General features: G+C 39.5%; 1 protein-coding gene across 2 annotated transcripts in view; it reads right to left on the bottom strand.

Annotated features, from left to right (window-relative positions):
* The window catches only part of wwp2 (WW domain containing E3 ubiquitin protein ligase 2), a 92474-nt gene extending 76066 nt beyond the window's left edge, over positions 1–16408 (bottom strand). For both annotated transcript variants that reach the window (XM_066713891.1, XM_066713892.1), the window contains exons 1-5: positions 16333–16408; positions 10826–10907; positions 9039–9195; positions 8020–8141; positions 2263–2400 (exon numbers count right to left, since the gene is read on the bottom strand). In XM_066713891.1, coding sequence (XP_066569988.1) covers positions 2263–2400; positions 8020–8141; positions 9039–9195; positions 10826–10895 — 487 coding nt within the window. In that variant the 5' untranslated portion in view covers positions 10896–10907; positions 16333–16408. The remainder of the gene's footprint in view (positions 1–2262; positions 2401–8019; positions 8142–9038; positions 9196–10825; positions 10908–16332) is intronic.

Below are 16408 nucleotides of genomic sequence, written 5' to 3'. Positions count from 1 at the left end.
GATATACAACACTTACAAGTATTAAAAAAAAAAAGAAGCCACTGTCTTTGAAGAGGCCAGATGCTGATTAACACTCTTTTAATTATAATTTGCACTCTGAAGTATTAGATGGATTAATAAAGCTTCTATAAAGCTGGGAAAACAATGTTTTGAACTAGGGTTGGGAGATAAATAAAAAAATATATATTTCAGATGATGGACGTGCAAACATCACGATATGCGATTTTGTAGGGGGGGGTGGAGTTAATCGTTGCATGTTCTGATATAATGACGAGTCAGTGGCAGTAGAATAGCCTACAGTAACGTGTAGTCATTGAGTCTTAATGTTTTATATGATGATTACTAATAGTATATCTTTTAATGATATTACATGTTTTATATTCATTTATTTACTTTTGGGGGGAGAGAAAATCTGAGTTTTTCTACTTAAATATAAAGCTGTACTTTCACAGCTGTAGAGTCAACACATTTCCACAGCAAACTGTCTCAGACAATTAAAAAACCACTACTTTAGTTGTTTTTTTGTTTTTCTTTTCCTCCAAATATTGAAAAATATATCAAACTTGTAAACCTTTTTCTGTCAAATAAACAAATTGAGATGTGTAATTACGGTCGTGCAAATTAAATGGATTATCGTTAATATCTTCTATCGGCACAACCCTATTTTGAACTTGGCAATCCTAGTGCATTATAATAAATAAAATCTTCAATTTATAATGATGCTGGATTTACGTTCAAATGGAAATGAAGATTTAGGGATGTCAATAACTAATATATTTGAATTGGGACACACCACGTTTTGCCGTTTTCTTTATGGTTTTATAGGAAACCGAATCGAGAAATATCTGTAGCCTGACTGAATGAGTCTTATAGTGTTCCAGTAATCCTAAACAAGAGAAATCATTAGAAGTCATTACTGAAACACCAAAACAGTTTTTAAATGACTACAAGACAAAGACAAATACTATAATTATAGTACAATTCACAGAGCAGACACTAATTGAATAAACAAAAATGTGTCTTTTTAGATTTTTTCTACAGCAAGCAGTCTGTCTGAAAACAAAACTACCTATGGAATCTTAGCATAGCATTATCGAGAAAGAAAGAAAAACACAACATTTACTCTAATACCAATTTATTAATAAACTGAGCCTCCAAATCCTGTAAACTGCAGAAAAATGTAAATATTATACATTTATCATACTTATAGTATCCTAACTTTTTAGTAATTGTATAGTGATTATAGTCTAAATGCCTGACACATTAAATCAGCAATTTTGATGTAGAGATAATACAAGTTAAACAGACACGAGGAAAAACTGGACAATTTCCACTAGTTTTGGTGATTAATCAGTAAATAACTCTTCTTGTCAAATATGAGAGGGAAGCTGATGGGAATATAAAACTACTGCACAGAGCGTATCTTTTTTTTTTGGTTGTTGGATATGGTTCTGCTTTTTTTCCACTGTCCTGCTGGAAAACAGTTTTTGGAAGTTTTTAACTGAAACGTTTTCTTCTTGCCAGAAAAGATCAGGAGCACAGTAACACAAAATCAAGCAGAAACAATAACAGAAAATCACTTGTGACAAATCACAATACATGCAACCCACACTACAGTAAATAAGAGCCTTAACTGTTCCTTTACAGATGCAAAAATACTGCACAACAGTGTCAAAGTTTAAACAGTCGTAGAGGGGAGTCATTCACAGTTTGAACAATTGAAGGAGTAAATGTAACAGGCTTCGGTAATGGGAATGGATGGGAACTTCTGAGGGCTGAGCACTCCCAAGGGCCAGACCATGTATGACAAATAGTAAAATAATCTTGCCGGGCATAAATGCCACTTTATCATTTTATTTTGCAATAAATAAAATGAACACCCACCCACCCAGAGCCTATGCACACCACTCAGGGTAAAATCCAGCCCCCTGCATTATTATCTGTATCAGTCCCTGTGTGATGCACAAGTTTGAGCTTCCAAGGCACTGATGTGCTTGTGTCTGCCCCCCATTTGGTGACATCAGTTGACATCACATGCTGTGGCAGCTCCTTTTAATATGGCAGGGCTCTCTCTCAGGATGTGTGTGTGTTGTCTGTGAAAGTTTTGGTGGTTGTGAGCCTATTCCTTTTATCTTATCCTTATGTGTGTCGGGGGGGTGGATGGGTGTGTGTGTGGGTGTGAGTGAGAAAGCAAACGAGAGAGCGAGAGAGAGAGAGAGAGAGACCATGTGTTTGTGTGCGTGCCGGTAACTTGGTACTTACTGTCTGTCACAGCGCTGCCATTAGGCAAACTTCCCAGATCAACAGCCAGTCCGTCCAGGCACACCGTCAGCTCTCCTCCCGGCACAAGGAAGCCTTTGTTCTCCGTCTGCAGGGCCAGGTTCAGCTGAACGTTCTCCACTGTGCCCAAAGACACCAAATGAATATTCCATTCAGTTACTGCTGCTGTGTTCTGCTTTACCTTCCCCCCCCGGCCGATCTCCCTTCTCCAGCCCATTTTCTTGCTTTTCCATTTTTCATGAGGATACTTTTTTTAAGCCCCTCCAAAGGCGTGAGAACACCCAGAGCTCTAGGCCGACGTGAGGACGAAGGTGGGCTCCCAGCTAATTCCCAGCAGCCCCTTTAGGTGAAGCTGCTGCCTAAGACTAAGTCTTTGTCTTAGTATAATTATAAGTCCTACTAATGATAAGACACTCAGTTAAGACCGTTGCATAAAACAGTCTCCTTAGCCTTAGCCTCCTCCATTTCCCCAATTACACTTTCAGACCTGGAAACTCTGCAATTGTCCAGGTTTTCCAGGAAAAGTAAGAACTCTGATCATGATCCATCAATACACCATATATAGTTACATCCCAAATATTTTTGAACTAGTGGGAGACTGGATCTTTATTCAAAAGGATGCCAATTCTGGGGGCTGGGCCCATAGTGCGAGTTTCCAGCACTCAACTGAGATGGTGCAGAAATCTTTACAAATGAATGAATGCTAGCTTGTGCTAAAACCACAACAGGTTAAAATGCACTTTGCCAGGACTTCTGTTCAGATATAAAAAATACATACAAACATCTAAATAAAGGACCTTTAGACAACTGTACCACACATTTTGAATAGGTAACATTCATGTTCCACCCATTTGTTTTCAATGGTACCAGGACACACAACCACACACTTTACCATATGCTTTCACATAAACCAACAGTTTCTCTAAGCAGAGATCTCACACCTTTTTGTTCCTTCCCTTCAGGAATACAGGCAAAGCATCACCTTATAAAGGATGTTAATGACAGTGACAGAACAAAGGTGTGATGTTTAAGGCTACCAGACTGTTATTTTACCATGTCTTCTCTTACAGATTTCAGAAAGGGGTTGCCACTCTTGTATGACCGTTAACCCCTTAAGAAAACATGCTCAGGCCGTTTTCTTCATTACAGGTATGTTAATTAGAGCTGAAGCAACACATGGCGGAGTGCAGCTATAGTTTTAAGAATACTTGCCCTTTAAATTCAAGTAAAAGGTAGAATTCAGTCTTAGAGGTTTAAGTTTTCTGGAAAAACTGAATGGCTGAGGTATTGTTTGATCATGGGTACTGTGCATAAAGACTTAAATGTGTCCTGTAATGCTAGCTGGAGCTAACCTGCACATCCTTCACCTGACACTTCAGCGGTCTCAATTATTGCAGCCAGCAAAAAAATCTATGCTGAATTCCAAGAGGTTGGCAAACCTTGCTCATGGTAAATTGAGTGGAAGTGGTTAAAAACCTGGTGGTCCTGGTGGTGTACAACTGAAACGAGGTATGCTGATGTGCTTTTCATGTCTGCTCCTATTTTATTTTTTATTTTATTTTATTTCTTCACTGCATGAACTTTTCCTGAGTGTGCGTTCTCCCTCCCTCCCTCCCTCCCTCTCTCTCACGACTTGGATCACTGAAGCACTTGGCAGACAACATAATTGCTATCCAAATCTGGCTCAGGCCAGCGACTTTTTAAATTAAATGTCAATTCAGTGGGAGTTTATACTTACTCTCTTGCCATTCAAGAGTTTTTGACATTAACCCTTTCAGCATATGAACCCATAGGTTAGAAATGCAAACTTGTGGTCCTCAAAGAATACATAAACAAGCTAGCAAAAGAGGTCAATGTACTGATACTACTACTATTAGCTGTACTACTGCTGCAAGGTGCATCACCCTCCTAATAGTTGCTGCCAAACTTATGTCTTCAGTTCAGGAGTGCTGTCCTGTGTTGGGAATAGGAGTAGAAGGCAAAACTTTCACTTAATGTAACATGGCAACTCAGATAAAGTTACAACCATGTTACAACCAGCTGCTGAGAGACAGAAATAACACAACTGTATAAAAATACATGAAACAGAGAAGAGCCCAGGGTGTACTTCTGAAAATTGGACAATTCCTCTATTCTACTATGGCAGGGTGGCTCTGTATATTTTCTGAGCTTGTATCCTGTGTTGTGATCTTCCTGGCTTTGGAAAGACACCAGAGGGAAAGGGACTGGATGAGAGAGAGAGGAGATAATCATCACTTTGATACCATGTGTTTGGACTGCAGACCGAGGCATGTCCTGCTACATGCATATATCCTAATTTGGATGCTGCCTTTTGAACCGCTCTGGCCACAAAGAGAACACCTACGTTTCCAAAGCTAACACCTTTTTGGACAGCCTCCTTCTGCAGCACAAGCTACTCTCTGTGACCCTCGCGGGGCGACTCATACTCCTGCTTTTAATGTTTTCCCTCAGCCCCTCCACCCTCACAAAGACACAAATTGTTAAAAGCAACCTCCGCTTCCCCTCCTGCATAATTTCAGAAAAAAGACAAGGGTTTTCTTATTAGATTCTCTTCAGATCCCATCAAACTCATTTAAAATATACAATGGAAAACAGGAGTTCTGGATCTAGTATAGCCTCAGATTACAACTGATTGCTTTTCTCATTGTTTTTCTCCTCACTGGCAAGTAGGAGTTGTGGCAACGGTACACATCACAGATGATTATAGTCCACAAATAAAGCTTGATCTGTAATAATCAGAGTTAGGGTAGAGCACACTCAATGATAAATGTATCTGTCCCCCCAGGCAGATACACCACAAGTAAACTGAGAATTATCCACCTAGAGAGAAGACTCTAAACCACCGAACCTTTGTCCACATTCTGCAAGCACAATTAGAGCTGTGTCTGTCTGTAGAAACTGCACAGCATATGCAAGGGAATGTCCATCTATACAAAAATCACTTGGCAGGGCAATCAATGGGACTTCATATTGGACACAAGACAGGAACTTTATGAGGGACACAGTAGCTATTGCACAAGCACTGTAGATTTACCTGCACAGAGTTGCTGTGCTGCTGGAAGACAGAAGTGCTGTGCAATAGGCCACAGTCTCTGTAATTCATAGCAATTCTAAAAGGTGACTCTTTCAAATGTTTGTAAAGTTGCACAGCACAGTACAGGAAAGTGAATAAAATCCAGGACAGGAAAGCGTAAACAAAATCAAACTCTCAAGACACTGGATAGCACTAATTTCTTGCACTGTAGCCTATTTTTCCTTCTCTTTTCATCCAGCAGATCATTTTTTTTGCCCCTGGGGTCTAAATCAGGGACAGCAAAAATTTTAGCTTGAGACCAGAGTCAAAGAGAAGAGGGACTCTCAGATCTGGCGAAGAGACACAGACTCAACCTTGCAACACTGAGCATCTGCTGCATCTCCTGCATTCAATACAATAAATCACTTAAATCAGGGGTATCACATACTATTATTTATTGTTGGTATAATGAACTAAAGATTATAATAATTAATTGAGATTCTTCAGGTCATTATACAACAGTTAAAATGTGGGCAGAATGCTATTGCAGTAAATTATTCTACCATAACTTGGAAATTTAGCATTTCAGGCTAAATTAAATTACGTAGGTTCATGTGAAACAACTCAATTTTGTTTGATGGCAGAGGAGACAGAGGAGAGAATGACTCCAGAGAAAATAGCATTTACTATTATACAGTACATTTTAGAAAATGAGGATTGCAAAAGATGCCTTTTAAAGACTGGTATCCTGTCAAGCAAAGGTATGCTCCTGCCCTCCTACAGTGTCAAGGCCCTATATCTTAATGACGTTGTAACAAATAGGTTTAACAAAATAATTTCCAAGGGGATTTTCTGACATTGTACCTCCATGGAAAAAAATAAAGGTATTTCTCCTTGCATGTCCACAGTCCTGGCATGTAGGCCTGTCAGCAGACATTAGGTTTGCTATTAGATATTTGCGGAATACTTGGGAAACTAGACAGCGCCGTCTTAAGTGTCAAAACGTGCAGCCAGACGGAGCTTCTTCTAATATTGTACAGATTGTTATGGCTGTGCGTTTGAAGTCCTGGAGAAGGGAAAAGATTATTCAGGTTCAGAAGCTGTCAGACTGGTTCAGGCTTCCTGCGTCTGCAAAAGCTACCTGGCCTATTTTAGCTCTGCCAAGCACTACAGCCGCCGGCTTATGGGGAAACACTGATCCAGCGCGTGTGAAATGCAGTTCCAATTTTTTTTTTTTTTTTTTTTTTTTACGGGGGCGGAGTCTTTTGAAAGCTACACCACCACCCATAGTAGGGTCTTACTTTATTAAAATGAGCACAAAAACTTGCTGAATTGTTCATGTTTGCCCATAACACATCCACACCCCTGCTATAAATACCAGCTTTCTGCCTATATCAGCTTTCTGCTATATATGGTGTTTGTATCAACTACCAGGCATAAAACACAGTGGGTAAAAACTCAATCTGCATACATATGATCTCTGTGTCAAGGCATATTTCTAACCAAAAGAAAAGCATCACAGTGCAGAAAACATTAAATGCCTGCATGCACCTTATATGTTTTCCAGTATCACATTGGATCAAAAAATTTGGGGTTCATTAGGAAGAAAATCAATACAAATTCCTTTGCAAAACTAAGTTCAACTTGAATTGGTTAAAAAAGAAACTCTCAAATCACATTATTTACCAGCATTTCAAAGCTCTGCCAGATGCAATGTAAGCTTTGATTCAAGACAACTTCAGCACAGTTATAAATCATAGACCTTTACAGTGTGGGGGCTGTTTCACGATCTACCTAAAAGGTATATTCAGTGCTTTCACCAGAGAGGCTTTTTTATATGAAAAGAATATGCCTTTAAGCTGGGGAAACAGAATCTGCCTCTGTTCACTGTGCTGGTAGGGTTTTCAAATGCTCCCATATCAAGTTTCCCCAGTAATTTCAGTGCAATTAAGATTCTAGTGAATGGCTTCTCAGTTGCTGGAACTTGGGATGCCATTGACTGGCATAAAGGTACAACTTCTAGACTGTTTGTAGTCCAATTCCCCTGGCTCCCATTAGCCCACATTTCTGCTCCTGACAGTGTATGCGGCCTTCTTGTTTGTATTTTATGCAGCCTATAAAATCGACTCCTTTCATTCGAGGGCCTCCCATTTTAAACACTGGTTAAAATCACAGTTAAATTAATTATACAGAAAACTTCCATATCATAAAAAAATATATTTTACAAAAATAATCTGATCTGCGTGCTGAAAAAGGACATTGTGAGCTGGTGGGTATGAAGGGAGCAGTGTGAAACCCTGTGAGGGGAGGAGGGCTCTGGGTGGACTGAAGAGAACAGTTTTTATAGAATGGATAATTCTGCATGACTTTCTGTGAAGCATTTATTTATTCTTTGATTACCCATGGCAATCAGTTTACTTGAAGGCAGTTTTACCGGTTGTGCATATTAGTGAATTATTATTATACCTTTGATTGGCAGTACTTATCAAGCTATAAAAGCTTGTTGTTTAAGATGATCACATGAAAATCTTGGACTGTTCACCTAATAGTAACCAAGTATCCTACTTACTAGTAACTAAGATCCTTCTTCTGTTCAAATATAAACGCTGAGTGGCCACGTCAGTGTGTGTGTGTGAGGCCGTGAGAGTGCCAGGGTCAGTGTGTCTGTGTGTGCAATGTGGACAGGTCCAGGGATCAGCACTCACTCTTGCCGTTGTTGTTCTTGAGCGTGTCGTAGACGTCGATGGAGGCGCTGCCCAGGAGCTCGTTCCTCAGGGTGTGGCAGCTCCACAGCTTCAGGTCCAGACGGCTCTGAGGAGTCACGTTCCTGAAGACAGGGAGGCACAGTTACAGCACCGGCTGGAGAGGATAATGATAGCCACACCAACAGTGCTCTGCCTTTGATGCACTAAAAGAAGAGCTCACACTTTAGTTGAATTTCCTCATCCCATCTATGCAGCAGCCATTAGACCTTAAAATAGGTATATTATGACAGAGACACAAACTTTTTATCCTGTTAATGAGCTCATCTGGCAACATAAAAAGCCAGGAGGACAGTCTGGTTCTGCAAGCAAACAGAAGCTTTATATATTTTTTTAGATCAACCTAACATTAAAACATTAAAATAAATGCATACATAAATAATCTGGAAAGCGTGATCATCATTAAATGCTTTCATCTTTAAAATACATTTTCCCTTTAAACACCTCCCCCAATCACCCACCCAAGGACAGTGAAAGGCTTACATTACTTTAAACCAATTAGGCTTGTGCATACAGTAACCAAACTGAGGTTTATCCACATTTAAAACACCCTTGCAAAGGGAAAAACCCTGTTGACCTCTCATGGAATTCAAATCAATGTTAGCGCAGTGAAATGGAAAATTGGCATCACTGTGGAATGTGGAAGAATTAGTAAAATATGCATGCGCCATGCATCTTGTTTTCATGACTTTACCTATCGCTTTGCTTCAATGCCCTTGTGTGAGTTTGAATGCAAAATCAGAACAATGTTGAAGGGAAGAATGGAAATTAACTCAACCTTCTATATATGTACTTTCTAATTGTGACCCACTATAGCCCACTATGGATAAATATAGAGATTTTGTTCAGCTAATGTTTATTATATGGAACATTATGTATTTTTCTCTGGTACACTGCACCATCCTGGAACAAACAGGAATGCCCAGTTGCTGAAGGGTTTCGGACACAGCAATCACACTTACAAAGTGAGGTCCTCGTTCCACTGTAGCTCGGGGTGGCCGCTGCGTTTGCCCGTCTTCTTGGTCTCGCTGGACAAACCGTCAGCTGTCACCTCCACAAAGGAGTTGAAGCGCGAGTGGCGATTTGGAGATTTAGGGGACTGGGGCTTCGCTGACAACACTGCAGAGAGAGAACATCGGGGTGGAGTGGGTCAGTGCTCTTGCTTTTGAAAGAGTAAGAGACATGAAGCTGCATGAGAGAGGGACAGAGAGTGCATGTGATGGAAAGTGATGAGAGTTAGTCTTGGCCTAGACAAATAAGGAAGGCACAGGCAATGCTAAACAGCATTTAACTAGAAGGGCGAGAACTAACTGATGCACACTACAGTGAACTTTACAGATCATGTTCCGTTAAACACTAGACAAACCCATGGTGTCTGGGTCAGGACAGGGCTCATAGATTTACCTGGCAGCTTATATGTGACACTCGCAATTCTGCAATCATTTCCAGTGGAATGGTGAGGCACACAGACAAACAGTCCCATCTAGTGGTAGCTACCCACATCACAGAAAACAGGCTCAAATAATATGTGATGTCATAGTTATCTCAGATCTCCTTTTTTAGACTATGGTGGGTTTACCACAGACTTGGAAAGACATATTGGCCCTGTAAACCTGTGATTTCCAACCCTGGTCCCGGGGACCCAGTTTCCTGCAAGATATTGTTCCAATCGAGATCTCAGTTCCTTAATTGAAATAATAATGGGCCTAATCAGAACTTATAAATAATTTAAACCATTGGAGATGTCATGTTAATTATATAGTATACAAGTACCCGGAATTCTCAAACTTTGTAATTTAAAACATTTGCAAATTATAAGTTTAATTAAAGTTCCAATTAATTAACTGAATGTGCAACTGAATCAAAACCCAGCAGGAACGTGTGTCCCCAGGACCAGGTTTGGGAACCACTGTGGTAAACCCAGGATTCTTAAAATATTTATTATCTCTCCAAATTGATCAAGAATAAACTTGTCAATATGCAGAAATTTAATTTATAAAAATCTGTTTTATTACACATTATTTTTTTCTTACTAAACCATTTTTATCTGAGAAAAATATGAGTTTTTAAATTATCAATATATAAATTCTGTGAGGAGGTTGAAATAAATAAAAACTGATTTGTGCAAATGTATTAAAGAATGCTTAAATAAACAATAAAGAAAAACATGTTCTCTCAAGAAAACATAAAACAAGACAGATTGCTTCTTATGTTCATAACATTTGCTATCATAATATTGGTTTCTTGGTCTGTCTTTTTCCCCATTGTTATAAGTGTATGTAGCTGTAATAGCCAGGTGTAATGCCAGCCTGTCAACAGCTTGCAATCAGCTTAAATTCTCTTTGAATTTTCCCTGTCAATGAGCTCATTCATTAGTGCTTAAATATATTGACTAGACATAAAAGAGTCCAAGAGGCGTTCATCTGTTCTGTTTCTTCTTTCAGTCAATATTGCAGTTGGAGCCATACATCAGAGCATTTGCAAGAAATCAAGTCTTAATTTCACTGGAAATAAAGATTCCTTTTGTAGGGCAGCTGGATTGATTTTAGATTTTACAAGCTACTGGCACTGGAGCAAATTGCACAGATGAAGCACAAAATATATCTTAGTATTTGGTAGAATTGCAGGGTGGCAAGCAAAAACTCTCCTGCAAGCCACAGCTTGAAATGGCTCAAACTGCTTTGCAATTACAGTATCCTCCCTAGTGCACTGGATCAGACAGAATAATGCAAAATAGGAAGGTGCCTACCTTTTAAGGTCAACTGAGATTTTTCTGAGCACTGGCCAATACCAGCTCTGCTCGAACTGGCAGATGCCATGTCATCACAGCTCTGCGGAAATAGACCAGACGAAAACATTGGAATATTAACTCACAGAGTCACTGTGGCCACAGGCAACACTACCATATACCTGGGTACATTTAAACATAAATGCACTGTTATTTTTAGGGTTAGGGCTGGAGGCATTTGAACAACACTTAGAGCTGCAACACTCTAATACTTCCTGGGTCCACACTTGTGGTGACAACAAAGGCATTGATATTAATAGATGAGGTTATTAAACAACTCATACTACCAATCAAACAAGGGCTTCCTTAATTTCCAATGTAAATGCAAGTGGATGCTGGCATGTTACACCGACTAAGTTTAAATTGGACCACAAGGAATCTCAAGTTGGAAAAGCAAAAATTTCCTTAAAATTCCTGCGCCAGACATGATAATATTTTATTGTCAATTTAGCGTGCCCAAATTAATTTTATATCTGCAGGTGGTGGCCAGAAATAGACCGAAATAAATGTTGTGAAACAGTGAAGTTTTGAAAGACATGGTGCTACTAAAACGCCTGTCTGAAACCTAATATGAATGAAAGCACAACACAGAAGCTCCTGGGTACAAAGAACTCAATGAATTTCATTCTACGTGCTTAATGCCACATCTTTAAACTTCATTTGATGCTCTTATTTGTTACAGGAAAACAAAACTCCCATTGTAAACCAATTTGACCCACTCCTATTTTGTTTATGACCTGCTGGAAATGGTATGGCTGTTGACCTCATATTTTGTGAATTTGCATTGACTGATATTGAGAATGAAAAAAAGATCAAAATGCTAAACAGTGTGAGTTTTGTTTGCTTGCACTACGATAGCTATTCCATGTTATTGTTGATTGTTGTTTTTAATGTATTGGTATGTTCTTAGCAACACTTGCTCCGGACGGCGTGGTCTGATTATCCTGGCATGCAAAGTGATACACTGGAACACAATACCTTCTGAATGTATTGTGATGATGACAAGCAGGGGGCGTGAAATGAGAAATTGAGGGGGGTGGAAACGGAGAAAGATTCACTGTAACTGATTAAATCCTTCGGCTAACACCTTTATCAGCATTTCTCTTATACAAGCGTCTAAAAATTCGTAACATAAAAACTGAGGTACTATTCCTAGTAACATAATAGAGTAATGGTCCTAATCTACAGTCTAATTAAATCAATTTCCAAACACAACAAAAAGGCTGATTAATATTCCAATGATTTTATAATGAATTAGAGGAATGTCTGGTTCTTGATTTTCTGGAGAAATAACTAGGCACTCCTTCCCAAGGATGTACACAGCCATATACAGAAGAAAGCAGTATATAGTATACAGCGCCCTTGTGCAAACAGTATGCAGACAGACATTTGTTGAACCCTGAGAGTTGTGTAACCAGACGCTGCCCCAATTCACACCATTTCAGATCAGATTTCCCATTTTCAGACCCGGCGTGCCTATTCAGCGCACACGGCGGGGGGAAGAGAAAGCTGTGGTTTTAGGAAGACGAGTCAATCCAAGTTCAGACAGTGTGTAATGTCTGCTCTGCCAGAGCACATCGCTGCAGAGAACTGGGATCCTTCCGCCCAAGAGTGCAGGAAGACAGCCAGTCCCATTCTTCTGGAACAAGAGCACCTAACCCTTAGGGTGCTCTTAAACACAGGCCTAAGATTGCAGCAGACCAGATATAGGAAAAAGTAACATGGCAACAAAACACAGCGCATTAAACAGATGGGTCACAAACACTCCAAATTCCGGTAGGTTGGCCTTCATCTTGCAAAGCCGGACAGTCATGCAAAATACTGGTATTAATATCCCAGGTAGCAGGTGGATGGTAATTTGGAAATGTATTCCTCATAAATTTAGGCTTAGCCCATGTGTGTGATGTCTTTTTTGTAACTTAGATTGTGTCCTTGCGGACAATGGAGAGCGACAAATATCCTAACCATAGTCCTTGTTTTTTTGTATCGTTTTGTCAGGAGTTCAGTGTTTGAGTCATTTAGTGTTTTATTTTGTTGTAGTTTCAAGATTAATTATGACTTTATTCTATTCTCATTTCAAGCTGCCATTAAAAGGAAACATAAAATAATAAAATAACCCAATATACATCTACACAGATGTGCTTGGGCTGGATGGGTCTAAGACACTGTGAGAAACTATACTGGGCAAGTCATAGTTGAATAATAGCAGAATCAGAGTGGAACTGCACTTTAGTCACACACTGGCCCACTCAGCTATAGCTGGAAGCAGGAAGTGGATGAGCTGCAAAGTAAGACTTGCAGAACATTGTGTTCCAGTGCAAAATCTGCTCCACTTTTTCTACCTACAAATACAATACAATCCATTTCAAGTCTATGCTTCTAAATATGAGGACACAGGCCATAATATATCTATTGTTGTCTTTGCAAGATTCACATATTCAGGCTTTTACATTGTGAAAGTTGTATAGCTTTTGCTTCTAAGCCAAATGGTTTGACCCCCCACAAGCACCCCTTCAGCTGTTAAAACAGTGAAAGGAATTTGTGGAGACGGTGACTGAAAACAGACTGATTAACTATGTGATGATTCACTGGGGATGTTTGGGATTAAATATAAATTATGAATCAACTATCTAGGCTTTTTAATAAAATAAACATAAACTTAAATAAAAAACAAAAGGACAGTCTCTTCCTACTCAAACATGAAGCCTTTAAAGAGTTAATACTGCTTGACCAAACGTAGCTGATTAAAGCACATGTTTATGTAGTAACTCATTCTGGGGCATCACACAAGGCCTTGAAAGACATTCAGAAGAGAGATATTTTATATTATGGCCACAGAAGGGCTGAGATAAAGCAGAAGAAGCCTGGTTTTGGCTTGCTCATTTTAATATGGCAGCACTCTGTAGAGCAGAGTCATGCATAATTAAAAGCATTCTGCATCTGCAACATACTCCAAAAAGCAGTTTGGTCCTGCTGTGGCTGGTCTGCTCAGCATGTACCATAGTCCTCTGCATTGAGCAGTATTTTCAAAAGCTAATGTGTGGAGTTATCATGGCAAACAGTCATGCCATAGTCAACGGCATGGGATCAGGTATGAGCAGCAAGTATTAATAGATCAGTGAAAGCAAGTACAAATTACTCCATTGGAAGAAGATCCTCAGGGAATCATGTTGAATCATAAGTAACTTTGTTTATTTATTTATTTATTTTTAATTGGTATGTTTGCTTCCAGGTATAACAGGTAACTTAAATTACTCAATTGGTAGAGACCTGGAAACAGAGGTGATTTAGGAATAATTAAGTCACCCATTTCTGTGAGAGATCAGTCCGTAGCACAGAGCTTCCACAAGTATGCCAAGCTCCTGAATCTAAGGAGTGAAAATTGTTAACTTTTGCTTACTCTGTGTGTGTGGCTTGCCGAGGGAAGTTTGAGAAAACAGACCCGACGTGATTCCTCTTATAGACATCAAATGTCAACTACATTTTGATAACGTATCCCATATCATAGTGTTATGAATAACACTGCTGTGTAATTGGGAGTCTTGTTTTTATTATTTCTCTGTTTTTGATGCATTATATTGTGAAGCAACTCTTGTCCCTAAGAGCCCACATCTATATTGTATTGCCCTTTATCATTATATGTAAAAGGCTGAGTTCTGTAATCTGTGGTTTTGGAATCATACTTCTCACCATCCCCATTAGCGTTTCAAAGTCCAGTCTTACATCTTCGGTACAGAAATGCCATTCCAATACACACACTAAAGAGTAGTGGTGCAGTGGGGAACAACAAACCCTCACATTGACACTTCATAACCAACTGGGAAAGTTTATAGTATTGCTCAAAGATGTTAACATGGCTTAATGCCTTTTGTAATATTTCAGGCAAAACCATGCAATGGTCAAAAATTCATGTGAACCTAGTAAGAAATTGGAAATGCTGCAAAGTCATAAAATGCAATTAATTATTCTGACACAGCAATGCACAATGGCTGCAGCTTGATTTTCAAACAGTATCCTGCCATACCAGAACAAGTGACCTTGACAGAGAATACAAAAGAGGGCACGCAAAAGCACAACATGGTGCAGACACCAACACATCTATATCTGGCAGGATGGACTTGTACAGGATTTGATGCAGACAGTCCTGCCAATGGCTGTTGTGTACACCCCAGGTCCAGTACCACTGTGGGATAACTGGACCATTACACTTTTTGGAGTCCTGATTTTAATCAGGGGGCTCTCTGTAACTCATACTTAGCTTACATTGTCCATAATACCATACATTACACTGGGCCTGACCTGCAATGGTACAAGGCTGCAGTGAAGCACAACTTTGCAATGCATTAAGTTTCCTGTGGCCCTTTCAGATAAACAGAACTTTTACAGTGATCAAAACACAAAGGAGACACCAATTTAAAGCTATCCATATACAACTTGGTTTGCAATGAACAATTACATTCACGGTTAAGGGACAACGGTCTTGGATGGTGGTTTTAATGGTTGGTTTCTCCAGGCTCCAGTGCATTTCATTTTTATGCGATTTCTACTCTGCCATTGCTTTGTGAGTCTGGCTCATGCAGAAAACACCCATGTTAGAGCAAATGTAGGACAGAGGTCTACTCTGATAGTTGAAACACTTCTATTCAGGAAAGCTTAGTTTATCCGATATTATACGACAGTGATGTATAAAATCAGGGACACCTTTCCCCAAAAATAAATCTCCTCTCTGATTTTACATAAAGAATACTGCAGAATCTATTAACATAATATAAAAAAACACTAGATAGGTGATCAGCGCTACTTTCAACATGTCAGCTGTGAGAATCGTATAAAAGAACTCATCAAAATACTTACATATCTACGAGTTAAATATCCTATATTAAAAAGGCATAGCTGTGCATGCATTTGATTTTATATAAGCATTCTTATAGGCAGGTTAAGCTGGATAGGTCTCTACTTAGGACATGCTATAGCTACCCTATCGTTGAGTAAACAGAGCGAAACGTTTCCCGGTTGTGCGTTTTTCAGCTAATGTGTGGCAATAAACACAGCTCCCTCTGCCAAGCCTCTCGTAACCGGAAAAAAATGAAATTAAAAACATTGCTAGCCGGCTTTATTACAGGCGATCCCCACTTTCTCCCCTACATTTAACTCGTCACTTCGCATCGCCTGTGTTTCTCCTGTCGAGCGGCTGGTCCTGAACAAAGCACGTCAGCTCTGTGTACTTCATTAGACCATAACAAAACAAGTGCGGTGCCCGAGCAGCAGCAATACTCGGACAATAACAATATACACAAACCAGGTACACAGATTATACTTTACAGTACCTCGGCTATAAAAACACACCATGTTTCTGGCCACGTATAGAAAACAAATCAATAGGGCAATACCGGCACAGTGTTTCGACACCAAAAACATTGTGTTCCGGTTAATCATCATATATTGTAAAAATACATCCTCTGGCGTACCTTGTTTCTGCTCAGCTCCGCTGGTTCTAGTTAACTTTCATTTCCGCCTCAATGTCAGAGTCACATGACTCGTCTA

The sequence above is a fragment of the Amia ocellicauda genome, chromosome 9, assembly GCF_036373705.1.
Source record: "Amia ocellicauda isolate fAmiCal2 chromosome 9, fAmiCal2.hap1, whole genome shotgun sequence".
NCBI lineage: Eukaryota > Metazoa > Chordata > Actinopteri > Amiiformes > Amiidae > Amia > Amia ocellicauda.
Note: the sequence above shows the minus strand (reverse complement) of the source record. Positions and strands in the feature narration are given on the sequence as shown.